We start from the raw sequence: 19,450 nt of genomic DNA, 5'->3' as shown, positions 1-19,450 counted from the left end.
TGTGTTCAGGGAAACTGGGTTTTATTTACATTCTTTGTAAATAAACTGAGTTGGATTAAAGAAATTCCTGACTCTGTCATCAATTTCTCCTCCAAATGGACACAACCTTCAAGACCTCAAATAATGGCTAACCACTCAGATCAAAACATGTAAACAGTAATATTACATAGAATAAGGAAAGACACCAAGAAAGTTTTAAAAAGTATTTCAGTATATAAGCAGCACTCCCAAAGCCTTGACAAAAGCTGTCTTGTTCTAAAACATAGCAAATCTAAAATTGACATATAAAATGGGCTTTTAGGGCTGATCCTGTTCCCATTGCCTTCAATGGGTGCAGGATTCAATCACTTTATGGCAGCTGTGAATGAGCACAGTGTGTACTGTCCTATCGAACCACAAAACAGACTGTAGAAGGCACAGCAGGCTACACAACTGCAGAGAAGAGCCCCAGTACATTATAACATCACTAATGAGCAGTCTCCAGTCCTTCAGCACAACATTTACAAACATTTAAAGAGTTTGTTTCTATGAGAGCATATACTGCACACATAACCCACTTGATGTATCACACTGATACATCTTAAGAAGGGAAAGTTGAAGGTGGGCCTATCTAGTGAGATCTTTGGTAATTGCATATATTAACTGTTTTGTAAGTCATAATGTTGAGATAGAAGTGATCACAGATCTATGCCCAATTATCTGAAAGGAGATTATCACTTATAGCAGGAAATCAGTGGCATCCTCCTGAACTGTTAAAATAATGTTTTCTTCAGTGTCTTTGAACTAAAGATCTTGCTGAATCTGTTGTCTGTGGCTATAATTTCAGGACAGTGTTAGGATATAGATATTCAGGCCTGTCTGCAAAGGCCTGTATTTTAAGAATTTAGGTGTATTCTTATCACGTGGCTAGTTATAGAGGTACAAAAGAGAATCAAAATCACTGTCTGCCGGTGTAAGGGCCTTTTCTTACTGTGACAGTCTGAGGCCCTGTGCTTAGGCTAAGGCCTTTGGCTAAGCAGCAGAGGCAGCCATAAGCTAGGAAGCGACCGGTCACATCCTCACATTCCAAACTAGTCACATTGAAAGAAGGTGCTATTGGGCTCTTAGGAATACAATCCTGTCCTGATAATTCCTATCACCTCCAGAGAAAGGGAAGTGCCTAGAAAATGTAAAAGGAAACTTAGTTTGATAGCATCCTGTCTGGCAAGAACTCACTTATCAATACTGGGATGTGAAATCCTCACTTCTGTATTGTTTTGTCATTATAGTTCCCACTTTGCTATTGTTTGTCTGTATAATCTCTGTCTGGTTCTGTGATTGTTCCTGTCTGCTGTATAATTAATTTTGCTGGGTGTAAACTAATTAAGGTGGTGGGATATAATTGGTTACATAATCATGTTACAATATGTTAGGATTGGTTAGTTAAATTTCAGGAAAATGATTGGTTAAGGTATAGCTAAGCAGAACTCAAGTTTTACTATATAATCTGTAGTCAATGAGGAAGTGAGTGGGCGTGGGGGAGGGTGTGGGAGATGGGAACAGGGAATGGGTGTAAGGAAATTGGAATCATGTTTTGCTAAAGGGGGAGATGGGAACAGGGAATGGGAGTGGGGAAACTGGAATCCTGTTTGGCTAAGGGCAGGAATGGGAACAGGGACACAGGTGTAAGGCTCTGTGGTGTCAGAGCTGGGAAGGGGGACACTAAGGAAGGAAACTGGAATCATGCTTGCTGGAAGTTCACCCCAATAAACATCGAATTGTTTGCACCTTTGGACTTTGGGTATTGTTGCTCTCTGTTCATGCGAGAAGGACCAGGGAAGTAAGTGGGTGAAGGAATAAGCCCCCTAACAGACAGAAGACATTGAATTAATAGAGCTCTATCAGCAGCATAAAGACAAATATGATGAACAGACTCATTATTTGTAGTTCCACATATTTATAAGACCATTGGGTAAAACACTACGGGCTACAGTGTTGTCAATATACCTAGGACTCCTAGATCTACATCATCTTCTCATTTAGCATGGATAATATTTTCTTGATTTTCTAGTCTAGAGGGAATTAGGAGACCAGATGAAAAATAGGAGGCGCATACTCAATCTTCAGAAAACAGCATTGACCTTGAATAGAGAGAGGAAGTATGACAATCTCACAGAAGCTGTGACCTCCCTGTTCAGAGTACCTGGCCTCTGGTTTTCCAAGAAGGAGGAGTGTAACCTCAGGGTTCTTTTGGACTCATTCTCAAAGATACCCAGTGACAAAAAAAAAAGAAAAAGAAAACAAACAACCTCCCCCACTTTTCCCCCCATCTTTCTTCCTACGCTCTAATTTAATTGTTAGCAAAAACTCTGTATGGAGTCTGTAAGTGAGGTAGAGTGAGACTGAATGATGCAATATAATAATTAATTACAGAACAGACGGAATCTCTTAACTGTTCATTTTGAGACGTTCTAATATTTGGATTTTTTTGAAAAAGAAGTGTAGAAATTGCTTTGGTGTATTAACTGGATGCTAGCACATTTTCAATCTTAAGTCGCTTTGAGTTATTCCACCCCACACCCTGCAATATATAGACACTTCTATTATGGAACAAAAGCTTTAAGAAATAGATGGTTCTCACAGTGTGTTATTAGTTTTTCTTTATATATCATATAGAAATGTTTAAAAGGACAAAAATTTCTTTTCCTTTTTTCAGGTCAACTTTAGAGGCCTGGAATGTGATTAGCTCATTATGGAGTTTATAGTTTACTTTACGATATAAATTACTATACTTTGGAAATTTCACTACTGGTGAAATTATATGGATTAATAAATGAGAGACTGCTGCAGAAACCTTCGGAAAATGATAGAAAAGGAGACACTAACTTCACTAATTGATTAGTACACGTTAGTCTGGACATTATCTTTAATCTCAGAGTCAATTTGAATTAGCAAGTAACAAAATAGTCTGGTTATCTGCTTCACTATATATTAAATCCTCTCTTAAATGTTAGTGTCTAATTTCTACTGTACAGCTAATTCTTGAAATCATACTTCTCAAATAACATTGAGAGTCCACATTGAAACCAATACAGCTCATTGTCCAGTGGTGCAAAGAATCAGCAAAATCATTTTAGCTGCAGCTGGGCAGTTGAAAATTCCTCTGCTGTCAAGATATGTGGATTAGTAATATACTTCTGAGGATGTATCAGTGTGATAAAATGAATATGTTGTCCATTATTTTCTATTGGCACCAAGAAATAGTATTTTTCAATTCACCTTATAAAAGTACTGTAACTGTATGGCACTTGGTGCCGTACAAAGTTTCCCTCTTCCTTTAATGTTAGTTACATTGGCTGCATCTTTATCGCGGGCACAATGATCCTACTGGTAGTATAGCCTATGGATTAACTAGCAGGTGCACTTCAGCAATACAGTCAGAATTATTTCTACCCACCAGGTCTCCTCATCTTGATGGAGATACACAAATGGTAAAATTGTTGAATGTGCTTCCTGAACCTGTTGCTGATATGGCAGTCTTGAGAGATTTGTTTTGAGTCCAACTGAAGGATTTTTACGGCTACCGCAAACTAAGGAAGTAGGGCCAGATCTTCAGCAGCTGGGAGTCTCCATAGCTACACCGATTTCAGTAAAACTATGCCAGGTTACACCAGCTGAGGACCTGGCCCCTGAAGCTTTAATATTCTAGTGGTGCGTGTACATATTTACACATATTTGCTAAGTTATTTCACTATTAGTGTTTTTAAGAATCTAATTGGCAATAGGAAAATTTCACAGCTTTCACCAATCCGGCACTTCCATTGAAAATGAGAGATGCAATGCTTACATGAACCCTTTATCCCCTGCCTGAGATGCAGTAACCAAAGACAACATGCTTGTTATGCTACTGCAGTAACATTCCAAAAGTAGTAATTAAAAAAAAAATCTTGCTTATAGAAAAGAGGAAAGGAAACCAAGCATCAAAATAATGGAAATATGTGCAAATTTATCTTCATCTGATCCCACATCCACCACAGACCCCAGCCTCTTTCCCCCTCAGAGTAGCGAGTTGTATAACAGGACCTTTTCCCCCCTTGTACAAAATATTTTCTGAAGTAAAAAATGCTTAGTTCAGAGCAAACACCTCCTCCTGCCACTGGTTTCGGAAGATCAGATTCTGTTGCAAATTAATAGAGCCCTGAAAATCTGCAGCTATCCACAGACTATTTTTGTGGATTGGATGCAGATACAAATTTTGTATCTTTACAGGGCGCTATAAATTAACATATCTTAACTGACAGACTGTAGTGACTAGGGCTCCATTCCTGCACATGCTTAGCTTTAAGAATGTGCATAGTCTCACTGGCTTCAAGTTGGACTTCTCCTGTGCGTAAAGCAGGATTGTGGCCCATATGGACTAGAAGTCACAAGGGGAGAATTCTCTCCCTTGTTCCAGAAGAGCAATAGTTTAAAGCATCAAAGGAAGGCAAGACTGACAGCTCAGGGGTGAGCTGCACCTGTGATCTCTCCTGAAGCCCCTACACGTGACAGACCTCTACCTCAGTATTACCAAACACCAAATGTTCAAAAATCATGAGTAGGCTCACCAGAAATCATGCAATTGGCTTTAAAATCCTGAGATTATGTAAAAATAATAGATTTGGCATTTTTTATTTTCCTTCTGCTTTCTAAGTGTTTAGGGTGCACCAGGGTCATATTTTGAAACTTTTACCACAGTCACGAGGGCTAGAAATTTACTTTTTCTTTAAGACTGAAGGCTGAAATCATCACATATCCACTTGACTCTAGAAGCTGGGGCTTTAAGGAAAACAAACAAACGACAAAATCATCAGAGTGGGCAACATTGCTACGTGCAGTCTTCACAGAATGGAATTCGGTTCACCCCACTTTAGACTGGATCATAGGCTACAATACCCTGCATTTCCCATCATCCTGCCATAGTTACAGGGTGAGTGGTACTTTATACCTTCACAAGTGCACCCCTCACATGACAGACTCTTATCTTCACCTCTCCCAAGTGGAACCCTGTGGTTCTACCACTCTCACCTGGATCCTGGAGTGACAGCCCGTTTCCAGCCATATTAACACAAGATACCCAACCGTAATTGGTACTTGCAAGAAGCTTTCCTCAGATCCTGTAACCAGCAGCTGAATGATTAAAGTGAGACTCTAAACAGCTCCTTCCAAACAGACAATTTGTCTGTTCACCCAAGAGCAGAGAAAAGGGTTAAAGCTACAGAAACTCTGCATGCTTAGGTCTTATTTGGAACTCTTAGCTGCCTTTGACATTCCACTGGGCCTGCATCCCATTCTGACTGCTCTTCACGAACAGCCCTTGACCACTGAAGCCCCCTCCTTCTCTAAAGAAAGATTGTAATTGTTTAGTGCCCCTTTTATCTTAGGACCTGAGCCTTGGTGAACCAGGTGTGCAATTTTGCCTGGCCCCTGGAAGCAGCATCTTCCCAATTGATAGCCCAGTTCCCTTAACTCCCATGAAGTCTTTTCTTGTCGCTGGCCATTGTTTTGTTTCCTGCTTGCTCTTCCTAAGAGCTCCTTTTGGTTTAACTCCTCAAGACAGACTAAGCAATATCAAGCAGGTAAACATAATGTTTAAAAAAAAAAAAAAAAAGAGAGAGAGAGAAAGATCTTCCACTTGCTCCATGACAATGTAGCACAATAAGACGTTCATGCCTTGAACATATTTTTTTAAGTCACTTTATTGTTTAAAATTTCAGCACACTTGATCTTCAATTTATTTTTGTACCACTCATGAAATACTGCAAGAACCATACTGCACTGTAGAGTATACACCTCTGCAACTCTAAATACTGATTTCCCCCTCCACGGGCAATGTAAAAAAGACAAAACAAAAACCTCAAAACTATTTAAGGTAGTGACAGGAATTGAACCAATGCGGGTGTCCTTGTGACCGCTTCACTTCCTCTCAGGCTACCTTTTCCCCTTATAGCTAAGCAACTTGAAACTTGAGCATTCAGCCTAAGGCATATTTAGTAGGTCAAAGAAAACGTGGTCTCTCTGCATCAATGCAAGTTTCTTAATTCCAGTGCATAAGATACTTATTAGCATTGAAAGTTTTCCATTTAGAAGGGTAGCTGTTGTGCTGTAACTTGCTATTTTTGAGATATTTGTACACATATCCCTTCCCTCCCCAACCCAAATGGAATGTTAATAACTGACAGTTTAAATAAATAGCAAAAATAACTAGCAACATCTAACTCCTACCTTGGTTCTAGCGCATATCACTGAAATAAATATAAAATGAATCATTGGTTTGTTGGGGCACTAAGGAAGCTTACTATATTTATAAAAATAAACTGGGGGAGACAGTAATTTTTCTTATTCTGTCCCATGTAGATTATACTATATTGCTACAGCTGAGAAGGCTCATAACATGTCACACCTTTGTAGTGTCGCTCTTTTTGACAGCTTCAGGAAAATTAGCTGGCACTTCTTTTCTTGTGCTTTTCAAACACAGATTTGCAAAAGAAAATAATGCCATATAACTGAAGTCACTGATTTAAAATTAAACAAGCTTTGTATTATTAGAGAGAGAGAGAGAGAGAGAGAGAGAGAGAGAGAGAGACCTGAAATATATATAGCACAGAAGAAGGAAATGCAAGGCAGATAAAGGACTGGATTTTCCTTTTAGGAAGTTTGTTATATGGCAAGTTTTTGTTTCATAATGCAAAATAAGTTAATACAAAATAAGGGTTCATACAACAAAAACCACTATTACTGCATAAACCTTTTCAACTGCTGCACAAAAAGGCTTAATTTCAATACCTAAAAATAGTTAAAACATTTTGGATCATCCACAGACAATCTTTTGAATATGAAAAACAAAGTGTTTCTTCTGTTCCATTAGAAACGGTCAGCGCCAAACACTGAATCAAAAATGTTACAAAACTTGACACTATAAGTTGCTTCACAGAAAATTCTGCCAGGCTTCTCTACAGCTCGTCATGCTTGTATGTGAACTCCCTGGCAGATATAAATCCATCACGGTCTTCATCTTCTTTATCAAATATGTCGTCAGCCAAAACATCATGATAGCTGTCATTTACTGGTGCTCCATGATTTTCAAATTCCTTCTTCAAATATGCTTTCACCTGTTGGGCAAGATAGATTAATAGTTTTTAGGGCTGTCAAGTGATTAAAAAAATTAATCGCACTTAATCACACTGTTAAATAATAATAGAATACCATTTATTTAAATATTTTGGATGTTTTCTACATTTTCAAATATATTGATTTCAATTACAACACAGAATACAAAGTGTACAGTGATCACTTTATATTTTTATTACAAGTATTTACACTGTAAAAAAAAGAAATAGTATTTTTCAATTTACCTAATACGAGTACTGTAGTGCAATCTCCTTATCATGAAAATTGAACTTACAAATAAAGAATTATGTACCCAAAAAACCTGCATTCAAAAATAAAACAATGTAACATTTTAGAGCCTGCACGTCCATTCAGTCCTACTTCTTGTTCAGCCAACCACTCAGACAAACAAGTTTGTTTACATTTGCAGGAGATAATGCTGCCTGCTTCTTGTTTACCATATCACCTGAAAGTGAGAACAGGCGTGCTCATGGTACTGTTGTTGCCGGCATCGTAAGATATTTACGTGCCAGATGTGCTAAAGATTCATATGTCCCTTCATGCTTCAACCACCATTCCAGGGGACAGGCGCCCATGCTGATGACGGGTTCTGCTCAATAACAATCCAAAGCAGTGCAGACCGACATGTTCATTTTCCGCATCTGACTCAGATGCCAACAGCGGAAAGCTGATTTTCTTTTTTGGTGGTTCAGGTTCTTCAGTTTCCACATCAGAGTGTTGCTCTCTTTTAAGGCTTCTGAAAGCATGCTCCACACCTCGTCCCTCTCAGATTTTGGAAGGCACCTCAGATCCTTAAACCTTGGGTCGAGTGCTGTAGCTATCCTTGGCAATCTCACATTGGTAACTTTGCGTTTTGTAAAATCTGCAGTGAAAGTGTTCATAAAATGAACGTGTGCTGGGTCATCATCCGAGACTGCTACAACATGAACTATATGACAGAATGTGGGTAAAACCATGGAGCAGGGGACGTACAATTCTCCCCCAAGGAGTTCAGTCACAAATTTAATTAATGCATTATTTTTTTAACAAGCACATCAGCATGGAAGCACGTCCTCTGGAATGGTGGCTGAAGCATGAAGGGGCATATGAATGTTTAGCATATCTGGCACGTAAATACCTTGCAATGCTGGCTACAAAAGTCCCATGCAAATGCCTGTTCTCACTTCTGGTGACATTGTAAATAAGAAGAGGGCAGCATTATCTCCTGTAAATGTAAACAAACTTGTTTGTCTAGCAATTTGTAAGTTGCGCTTTCATGACAAAGAGATTGCACTATAGTATTTGTGTGAGGTGAATTGAAAAATACTATTTCTTTTATCAATTTTACAGTGCAAATATTTGCAATAAAAAATAATATACTTTGATTTCAAATACAACACAGAATACAATAATACATGAAAATGTAGAAAAACATCCAAAATATTTAATACATTTCAACTGGTATTCTGTTTTTTAAACAGTGTGATTAAAACTGCGATTAATCGCGATTACATTTTTTAATCACGATTAATTTGAGTTAATCGCGTGAGTTAACTACGATTAATCAACAGCCCTAATAGTTTTAATCATAAGGCTTTATTAAAATTCAGTTAAATGGAGAAGAGACAGGCCTAGGAAAAGGAGTACTTGTGGCACCTTAGAGACTAACCAATTTATTATAAATTGGTTAGTCTCTAAGGTGCCACAAGTACTCCTTTTCTTTTTGTGAATACAGACTAACACGGCTGCTACTCTGAAAACAGGCCTAGGAAAAGCTATCATATTTGTTATGGGTGTACTAGACAATAAATAACTACTTCCCATTGTCACTAAGGATATAAGCTTGTCTGATAGATTTCTGCAGCCTAACTCAGAGAAGATAGCAAGGTCTTTGGTATCAAAGACAATAAAAATAGTAGGCACAAATCATCATAGCTTTAGGGTATATGCCAGAAAAAGAGCTATGAAAGTGTGTCCTTTAAGTTTGTCTGTCTGTACTGTAAAGTGAATATAACTAAAGAATGGAAATTTTTGGCTTCCAGTTATTTAGAGAGCAAAATAATTTCTCTTGCTCACAAATATCAGACGACAGTATAAGATCCACCTAACCAAAAAAAAAAAAAAAAAAAGAAAGAAAGAAAAGAAATCAACCTCAGATCTTTATCAACTTATTAGGTTGAGTTTCCACACCCAAAATGTATTTGGGAAACTGTCCACTACCAGCATTTACTGCAGGAACAGAAATCACTATTTTAAAAAATTATTCTGACACCAGAAGAACCCCACAATAAAAATCTTACGTACGAGACATGCATTTAAAAATTACTTAAACTCACTGCTGGAACATACCTATGCAGACTAGTACAAGTAGAAACCGTAACATTTAATTATTCTGAGTGACAACTCAATCCTCATTCAGTTGTTTGAAGTTTATCCATCTTAAATCCTGAGAGTTCTAAACCATATAACCGTCTGTCTAATTTACAATATCTTTCTACCTCAGTAATTACAGATGACTTACCCTACAATACCCAAAATTTGTTTAGGATTGAATTAACACCAAGCCAATGGGTCATATCTTCCAGGTTTTAAAATCTCTTATCCACATCAGTACACTGCTTTGTGGCATTTGTTATGGTAAGTCAATAGGCATTAATATATTGATAATTTGCAAGGCTGGCTAACACGGTGCATTAGTGAACTGGATCAGTCTTTCAGCTCTAATTCCTGTCCTCGACTGAAAACAAAAAAGGAGTTTAGTGGTCTCACCTAGCTCCCTAATGCAGGGGTTCCCAAACTTTTTTCCCCCTGAGGCCCAGCTGTGCAGCTGCAATAGGCATTGTGGCCCACTATTAACATGCATCCATCAGGGAAGAGGGCACTGCAGGGCATGCGAGGCCCCTCGCCTCAGCAGGGACCAGGGCCAGTGAGAGGGCGAAAGGGCCAGGCAGGTGCCACAGCCAGCCCCCACCAACACGCTCCACCTCAGCAACATGCTGAGTGCCTTGAGCTCATCACCCGACAGCCCTGCACCAGTCACCCACGTAGCACCCTGGCCTGCCTCCCACGCTCCGACTGCCTGGGAACAAGGGAGGGCTTGGGAACCACCAGCATCAGGCGGAGGCAGGTGCTCGGGCCAAGCCCAACTGTTACCACCTGGACAATGTCGTGATCAGGACCATCAAGGTAACAGAGCAGCACCGCCAAGCCCCAGCCCTAGGGGGGCTATGGGGCTTATACTCCAGGATTCCCAACAGATACAGATTGCAGGGTGCAGCGGCTCAGAGCAGAAACAGCCGCGAACCCTCTGGCCTCCTCCAGCCACCAGGGGAATCACCACTTTTCGGAGCGGCCCCTTCTCTTTGCCCTCTGCCCAGTGGCTCCGCTTTGCCCTCTGCCACCCAATAGGGCACTGGGCTGTTCTGGCCCTGGGTGGGGGCCATCATCAGCTGCCACTCCACCAACATATACAATTTTGGGGGGGCAAGGCAGCAACAACCCTCATGCCCCCACCGCCCCCAAACTCCACCCATAGTGAACCACCTGGGACTGTGTTGCGGCCTACAGTTTGGGAACCCCTGCCCTAATGGATGTTTTGGCTCATCACAAAAGATACATCGTATAGCTAGTACACACTGGTATAATTCAATAGGAAGGGAACAAGTCTGAAATACCAGGAGAGATCCAGGACAGGATTGTTGTACATGCAGAAGCCTGCCTGGCTAGAGTTTTTGATTTTCAGTTTAAAATAAAATAAACCACCACTTAAATATTCTTTAAAACACAGATGATAAAACTAAGTGTTGAAACCTACAGTTCTTTCCACCATTAAGTTCTATATTAAAGCAGAGTCCCAATTAGAAAAGTGGCCAGCAGAGGACAAACAATGTTGAATGCTTTGTCCTTTCAGGAAGGTCACATGATGAAGTGCCATCGGATGTTGGTGTTACAGCAGTAAGATTTGAAATCCAAGTTGTGGTACAAAAACCAGAAACTGACAAAGTTTAAAATAATTTTTTAACTTCTAAAAAGTTTTAAGTCACACAAATTAATATAAACATTCTAAGTGGTGCAAACCACACTTAAAATGGGTGACAGGAGGATGGATCACTTGATGATTACCTGTTCTGTTCATTCCCTCTGAAGCACCTGGCATTGGACACTGTTGGAAGACAGAATACTGGACTAGATGGATCTTTGGTCTGACCCAGTATGGCTGTTCTCATGTTATGTTAACCTAGGCCTCCATCCTGCACCTATGCACGTGAGCAATATCTATAGACTCAAGGCCCTTTCCTAGCACTAGCTAGATCAAGCCATAGTGCACTAGACCCTTTCTTGACAAATATCAGATTTTACTTCAACCTTTTATGAAAGGGAAGAGAGTAGCTAGTTAGCACACTCACCTCATCCTTGGATAGCTTCCAATCATCATTAAGATCCATCTGTTGGAATGACTCATGAGATCTTGGTCCACTTCTAATTTCTAGAAGGTCAATGTTGAATATCAGCGTGCTCTCAGGTGGAATTTTTCCTACCAAAGATGTTAAACATTGAGACAAATTAAGTGTTACATTCAGTACCTTAGAAAGTCCATCAATATTTGGGCAAAGTCTTCTATTAATCCAGTTTCATTAAAGTTGTTTAGGATTGCTGGTGACTGAATTAATAAGGATTACTGTATGTGTAGTAGAGTGCAGGTATGGATTTGACCCATTCAAACTGTAGGTGGCCTCTGATCCTGCTGAGAGTGGAACACATGTGTAACTTTACCATTGAAGACAGGTATGCATTTAAGTCAATCCACAAACATCAAGTGTTTTGGGAAGACAAGGTCCTTGGATCTGTCAGCCTCAGGCAGCAGAGCGTAGATCAAGAGGTACTTTTGTAAAAGGTGGTCTCTGTACATCCCGTGAAGTGAGCTGTAGCTCACGAAAGCTTATGCTCAAATAAATTGGTTAGTCTCTAAGGTGCCACAAGTACTCCTTTTCTTTTTGCGAATACAGACTAACATGGCTGCTACTCTGAAACCTATCTTGAATGGGGATTTAAATTAGGCTGACTGTGGACAGCACCAAAGGGTCGCAGATATGACAGCTGAGGATAGCCAGAGCCTAAGAAAGCCCTGGCCATGTTCCCTATATCATCAGCAGAGGAAAGGTATCACAGGACTGCTCTACACTGGGGTGATCCTCTCGCTGCTGGCTCTAGGGCTGCAGCGCAGAATCCCAACCTTTTAAATATGTTGCTGGTTAATCTGATTGGACCTGTGTGCTCAGTTACATGCACTAAGTGAATTACTTCATTTTAGATGCTTGAATAGACTGCTGGTTTTCTGATGGCGACACAGAAAGCAGTCCACTTTTGGCTCAAAATGGTTGGAATTTTTAAATTTATCACACACTGGCTTTACCAACATTTTATCTTTTAGCATTTAGGTTAGTAAGTCAGTAAGATAATTTAAATGATTAACACTTTAACATGATTAACGTTTGAGGCACACAGCTATCAGAAGCACATTTTCATCTTGGGCACACCACTTTATTTTGTGACTACTGTGCAAAGCCTACAGGAGCAGAATACACATCTTTGCTTTTGTTCCCCAGACTACAGCCCCCTGCCCCCAAAACTATCCTCACAGCTCTGAAACAATTTCCTCCATGTCATCTCTTCTACTACTTGCCTGATAGGGTGCTAATGATCTCCAGAAAGCTCAGCTACTCTGAATCACAGTAAGAGAGATGCTAACAGCCCTTTAACATGTGCAAGTGAGTAGTGAGTCTTGGGACTACAACTGAAAGGGGACAGTGAGTGGACGGTGATTCTTCTTAGGGTTACAGGAAAGAGTGCAAGGATGGAGGGCCTGGGGACAGCATGTGTGCATTGAGGAAGGCAGCATGAAGAAAGAAAATGGACCGGTTATTCCACATACCTGCTGAGTGTATTATTTGAAAAGATCTGTAGCCAGGCACACACTTTACAAAGTTTTCTGGAGCAAACTGTTTCTTATAGCAACTGGCAGGTTTGTTTAACTCTACAGCAGGCCTTTAAATATACAAAATAAAGTTGCACTGTATGTATTGACAATTCTTCCTTAGAAGTCTGGGAGCTAGCTCGCTCACCACTGCCTTGTTTCTTAATTATTTACACTTGTGCTAAATAAGTGTGCATAAAGTGGCACCAAGTGAAAATGGTAGCATTTGACATCCTTTTTGTGTAGTTATTTACATCTGGGCACGGTAGCAGAGAATTAGGTACCATGGGTGTCCTGCTGGCAAAAGACTAGCCAGGATGCATTAATTTAAATTACATGCTAAAAGCTTGCTTTGCTTCTTGCATCATTTCTGGAAGACAAAAAACAGTGCTTTTAGAAAGCTATAATTGAAAGTTTTATTTCAAGGGAAAGTGTGTTTAGTTGCCCTCCACCTCTTGCTCCTCCAATTTTGCCAGAATACATACACACAGTATATGGAGTCAAGTATTCCCAATTCCTAAACTAGTTTTGTATTATGAGAAGGCATAGTAGGAGAGTTAAATTTCCTCAGAGAATACTTACTCCATCTGCATTAAAGGTCACACATTGTCTTAGATCCACATGACACAGGCAATCCCCAGTGACGCAAGTACTTAGCCCTATTAACTGTTCAAATAATAATTTTTTTAAAAAAAATCATGTAATGTTGTAGCCCAACAGCTAGCTATCTCCAGTTTGCACTCTCTTGTCCCAACGAGACATATGGAAGCGTTTACCATCTTGGAAAGTGAAAAATCACTGCTAAAGCTTGATAAAGTGAGGCAGAGCCACATTACCACCATCAATTCTGATAAAGACTTGTCTCTCTGCTGTAGGATTGATTTACAGTGTATATACGTACTACTGTGCTAGGGTCTGGTCAGTCACACCACACCTTATTGAAGGAGTGCAATAGCTGACTTCCATTCAGGGCAGCCTAAATGATGGAATAATTAAATGCCTCTTTGTTTAGCAATAGCTGAAACAATGGAAACCCCCTTCCCAAATACAAGACCATATACAAGCCTGGGCAATGGCTGGGATTTCTTAGTGGTCTAACAAACAGAGAGGCAGAGGACTGATGTGACTGGAGGTGTGTATCAGCACACTTGCCATAGAAGCATACTGAGAAGGCAGCAAGGAAGGCCAACAGCCAGACGGACAAGAACTTGACATTGAGAAAGAGCTAAGGGAGAGAGTTTTTGGGTTGAGTGCTGGCTGGAAAGAGGCTTAGATCTCCTGCTGCTTGATTCCTGTTGTGTTCAGGAAAACAGGACTTTATGTACATTCTTTCTAAAGAAGAAGGATTGCATCAAAGAAATGTCTAACTCCTATCAATTTCTCTTCCTAATGGAAACAACCTACAAGACCTCAAAAATCTGTTAACTACTTAGGACAAAAGAGGTAACAATACAGGTTTAGGAATGCATTGAGCTTGAGGAGGATTTCGAAGTATTACCTTTCCCTTCTTTTCCATAAGCAAGGGATGGAGGAATAGTTAGTTGTCGCTTTTCTCCTACACACATATCCTTCAAACCTTTGTCCCAGCCTTTAATGGCTTCCTTTATGCCAAGTGTAAACCACATAGGCTGACCATTGTTATGCTTGTGGCTGAAAAAAATGGAACAAAATATTTTAGTCCCTAAACTGTTTAGTATGTCCAAGATTAACCATTATACTAAACTGAAGAGGCTCATACTGCAGAGTTACAGAATTAAACCCCTCAACAATAACTTGGCACCTCTTTAGTGACAACAGACCTAGACCTTGCACTTCTAAAGCATAGAAAAAAGCAGTGAAATTAAAAATAAAAACAAAACCTCACCCTACACATGAAGATGTCAGTGGCTAGAGCCAGCACATTTTCTTTTTGTGCTGAAAGCAGCAAATCTAATAATTTGTATCTCTGATCACTGGTTTCCGTTTAGTTACTGATCATTGTAGAAATGGAATCATATTGTTAAGAACACACAGTCACAGCTGTATTGAGTAGTTGGTAGAAAATAAAGCCCGAGATTTGTTTCTGAACCTTGATAGTAGATTTAAACATACTACGTATTTTACAAAGTGTTAACTGTGTTTGTCTTTTGAAATAATCATGTCAGGTAGAAACTCACAAAAGCCATTATGAACCAACAACACTACACAATAGATGTGTAAGTTTAGCACAGAGGAAGTAAATGGATACAGGGAGAACTTTAAGTTTAGATAGGTAGAATGTAACCCCTCCCTTCCAAACTGAAATGTGGCTAGTACACCAGGGTGATAACCACTGTACAGCATGCCATAGGATTCCTAAACACCAATCCAACGCTCTTAAGCACGTGACTAATCACAGTCATATTTAACAAAATGTTTAGAAAAAATTAAAGTCAATAAAATTGGACTGAATTCAATCCCACTCACTTTCATGGGACTTAACATGTGCTTAACTTTAAGTGCATGTTCAAATACTTACTTAGATCTGAATGGGACACTTGCACATTTCAAATAAAGAACATGCTTAAGTACTTTGCTGAAATGGTGCCTTAGCAACTACAAGACTCAGGACCTCTACTTTAGGTATTATTCAGAAGTCACTGCTAGCAGCTCAGTGCTGTTGTGTACGATGATGGAATATTAGTTGTAGTACTACAGTATAAAAAAGTGCCTCAAAAACCACTTTATATAGCATTTAGGTTTTCTACAAGGTCTCCCATCCAAATAGTGACCAGGCCCAACCTTGTTTAGTTTAAAAATCTAAGCACTTCAGACCTGTGCAGTTAGAATCTTTCTTAATCAGTACAGCTGGTTGAAAACATTGTGAAAATTTGTCACCATTTTCATAGATATATTGTTTTTAAGCTGATTTTTCTGACCAGCTGTATTTACCAGATACTGAAAGAAGACACTTCAAAAAATACAGAAGTTAGTCATCAATGGACAATTTGTTAGAGGGAATGACAAACATTAATAAAATTCCTTTACCAGAGGCATAAAAGGCTATCTGCAAGAGATAATTGGTCAAAATTTACTATTTGATGAGAGATTTTAGTTTAGACTGATCTGTAAAGAAAGAACAAGCAGTCTGTACTAGCTGGACCTCTTGTAGAAAACATATTTTGGACCTAGCCTGCAAATATTTAAGCATGTTCATTGCTCCTCATCGCCATAGCATCTGACTTTCATGTAAACTCAGTATCAGTAGTGAAGCTGATTTCATGGAATTTCTGGCTCTTCTCCCTTTTGGGGATAAAATGTCTGTTTAGAAATAGATTTTTTTTTGGGGGTTGATTAGTTTCAGGGATGGGGGGGGAGGGAGGAGAGGGGAAGAGTGATGTTTAGATAGAAGATGTCAACGTCGCAATTATCACTTTTCCTGTAATGGAAATTACTTTTTAAAGTGAAAGGTTCTGCAGAGTTTCCTAGATAGATTCTGGATTGGCCCAATCTCCTCTGGAAACTTGTTCTATAGTCAGATGTCCTTTTCTACACATGAGAAGCCCCACTGAGCTACTCAAGACTATTTACGAGCATAAAGTTACTCATACGTATATTTGCAAGATTGAGGCCAATACCTGAATCAGCCGCCCCCACTCCCTGTAAAAAAACAAACAAACAAACAAACAAACCCAGTTGCTTAAGGCCCCCATCCTTCAAGGGGTTCCATGAGGGTCTGTCTGTGTGGAGTAATTTGGATGTTTAGATAGTTTTATTTTTGGGTCTTCATTGGAAGTGAGGGTGAGGGAGAAGGAAGGGGGGAAACACAGATCACATCCTTAAAAACAAGTACATTCCATCAGTTATATTGCAAGAGAAGGAATTAATGAGGGACACTTTATTGTTAAAATGAGTATATTGGGGTACGGATATATTGATGGGGTTTAGCTGTTTTATACAGCTATCCTAGTGCCATGGAGCTTAGGCAATCACTATCCAGACTTAATCTCTTTTTAAAGATCACCAAAATTGCCAAGAAAAGCTTTAAGCCAGCACCTAGTCTCTTAGCTACATGTATTTATCTTACATGCTTGAAAGAGTTACTTACGTGGAGTGAAACATTGAACCGTCTTTTTCCAAGTAGCCTTCATAATGCACCAACAGCATATCCCCCCATTTGGTTTTCCTCTGACAAATGAATGGCTTATGGAGCACCTCAATCTTCACTTCTGCTTCTGGGATAAGAGCCCCAGTCACACAGGTAACAACCACACAGAAAAGGGGAGCCCCACATGCAACCCTCATCCTTGAGTCACAGCAAAGGCTATTTTCTCAAAAAGAAAAAAATAATCGGGATGAGGGATGCGTAAAGGAGTTTTATACAGCAGGGAGCCTGGACCCTCACCGCTCCTTCTCCTGGGTCAGTTCCAGTCAGTGAGAGGATTCGGTCTTTACTTGCCCAGCGACGCGGCCAGGCGCCGAGTTTTGCGGGGCACTTAAGGCAGGTTTCGCTGTAACTGACTCGGACTTCGGGCTCCCCAGGGGCTCCAGCCCCCTGCCGAGGTGGGTGGTGCTGGGGGAAGAGGAAGGCGCCACCTCCACCCTCGGCTCATCGCTCCCCGGCAGCAGCACGCAGACGTGGCAAACTCACCCCAAAGCGGGCTCGAAACTTCAGCCGGCAGCCCCAGCCCACAGGAGCCGGGCTCCTCTCTCTCCGATTGGTTCTCTCCAAGGGGCGAGCCATAAAATGTCGCTATCTATTGGGACGCAGACCTGTCTGTCTTCCCTCCCGCCCAACCGACAGCCAGCGCCGATCAGCGCTCGGAGAAAAGGATTGGTGCTCCCGGAAGAGAACGTTCGTGGACAATCCGGCCTTGTTGGAATCCTCACACAATTGAATCGGCTCCCGTGCGCCTGCGATTGGGTGGCGCTGTTGCCGGAGCAGCATTCTTATTGGTTCCCGGAAGCCGCCGGCTTTGGGTGTTCCATCTGCTCCCTTCCCGAGTCCGCGCACGCTGGTCACGTGGTGGCTCTGAGGGGTGGCATACGCACGGGGCTGCGAGGCGGTGGCTGGGGCATGCGGAAGGCTTTGGTTGTGCGCTAGAAGCGTAGTGCGGGAGGAGGCAGGGAGGGTCTGCCTGAAACAAGCCCCAGGATGGCCCTGGGTGTCGGTGGCTCGGCGGTGGGGCGCAGGGGGTGGTTGACGGCTTAAAAGGTCGTGGGGGCGGGAGAGGGGGGGTGTTCCCCTGTCCCGAGCAGAGCTGGATGGGGCGGCCCTTGCCACCATGGAGGGGGTGCTGTACAAGTGGACCAACTATCTGAGCGGTGAGTGCCTTCCCCCCTTCCTCTAGCCCTGCGAGCCGGGGCAGCCGGGGCGCGCCGGGGCGGGGTGGTGTTCGCCCGGGACGCGATTCTGTAGGTGCCGGAGTGGCTTTGGGGGACAAAGGAGCGTGTTGGAACCTGCTGACTTCTAGCCGTAGGGGTCCCAATCGTTCCCTCACTCGGGGGAGCCAGGCTAGCCGCTCCCGCTGAATCGGGAAAACCCAACCCTGGCACCTCCCAGGGAGGATGGGTGTTGTCAAACCCTGAGTCTGGCACGTGGACCCAGACATCATTTGTCTCCCAGCTAGCGCAAGAATTCCACAAAAACACATACCTGGCGCCCGGGTCTTGTCAGATCCAGCAGTGTTTTAGCCGTAGACATCTAGATTTTATTGCATATATGGAGACCAAGGGTACCAACTTCACCATAAAAATCCAGGAACTGGTACAGCCTTGATCCTGGCGGTTGTATAGCCTTGTATTTCTAATGCAAAAAAAACCCCGCAAAAACAAATGTTGCTGTTTTATGGCACCCAAAACCAATAGACCCGGATACATAGGGCTGCCAGCATTGTATCTTAAAAATAAGAGACTGTTTTCTTAGCACCCTTGCCTCTCCCATCCTCCTGATATTATTATTATCCTCATTAATCATAATAATAAGCAGTAATACTCACCTACATTCACCAAAGGTATTTCTTGCTGATTTTTGAAGTACTCATCAACTCCTGATCTTGTTGTACAGAGATGGGAAAAAATAAGGGACATCCCTAGTAATAAGGGACTTGCCAGCCCTACCTATAACCCAGACCATAAGTGCTGTAAAAATCCAGGTGTGGCACTGGAGTCCACGTGGATCTTGGCTGTCTTTAGCCACAAACTCCAAAATGTACAATCTAAACAGAAAGCCATTGTAGCAGCCTCAACTTTATTGGCAAAATCTGCATCTGGGTGCAACCCAGCCCCAGTCTAAAGCTGGTGGCCTGAGATTTACATAGCAGTCTCAAGGATTTAAATACACATCTTCCATTGAAATGTGCTTAAAGTTAATGGACAAGCTAAATCCTC

The 19,450-nt window shown here is 41.3% G+C and overlaps 2 protein-coding genes across 2 annotated transcripts in view; one reads left to right on the top strand and one right to left on the bottom strand.

Annotated features, from left to right (window-relative positions):
* Positions 1 to 5,704: 5,704 nt before the first annotated feature.
* Positions 5,705 to 17,380, bottom strand: FKBP14 (FKBP prolyl isomerase 14). Its single transcript, XM_074945716.1, has 4 exons — positions 17,169 to 17,380; positions 14,601 to 14,752; positions 11,535 to 11,662; positions 5,705 to 7,130 (listed from the first exon to the last, which is right to left on the bottom strand). Exons 1-4 carry the CDS (start codon positions 17,363 to 17,365, stop codon positions 6,972 to 6,974), a joined length of 636 nt encoding a protein of 211 aa, XP_074801817.1. The 5' UTR covers positions 17,366 to 17,380; the 3' UTR covers positions 5,705 to 6,971.
* An 888-nt stretch (positions 17,381 to 18,268) lies between these two features.
* Positions 18,269 to 19,450, top strand: part of PLEKHA8 (pleckstrin homology domain containing A8) — a 42,764-nt gene continuing 41,582 nt past the window's right edge. The window contains exon 1 of the mRNA XM_074945715.1: positions 18,269 to 18,385. Within this exon, the coding sequence (XP_074801816.1) occupies positions 18,346 to 18,385 (40 nt within the window). The 5' untranslated portion in view covers positions 18,269 to 18,345. The remainder of the gene's footprint in view (positions 18,386 to 19,450) is intronic.

The sequence above is a fragment of the Natator depressus genome, chromosome 2, assembly GCF_965152275.1.
Source record: "Natator depressus isolate rNatDep1 chromosome 2, rNatDep2.hap1, whole genome shotgun sequence".
Lineage (NCBI taxonomy): Eukaryota > Metazoa > Chordata > Testudines > Cheloniidae > Natator > Natator depressus.
Note: the sequence above shows the minus strand (reverse complement) of the source record. Positions and strands in the feature narration are given on the sequence as shown.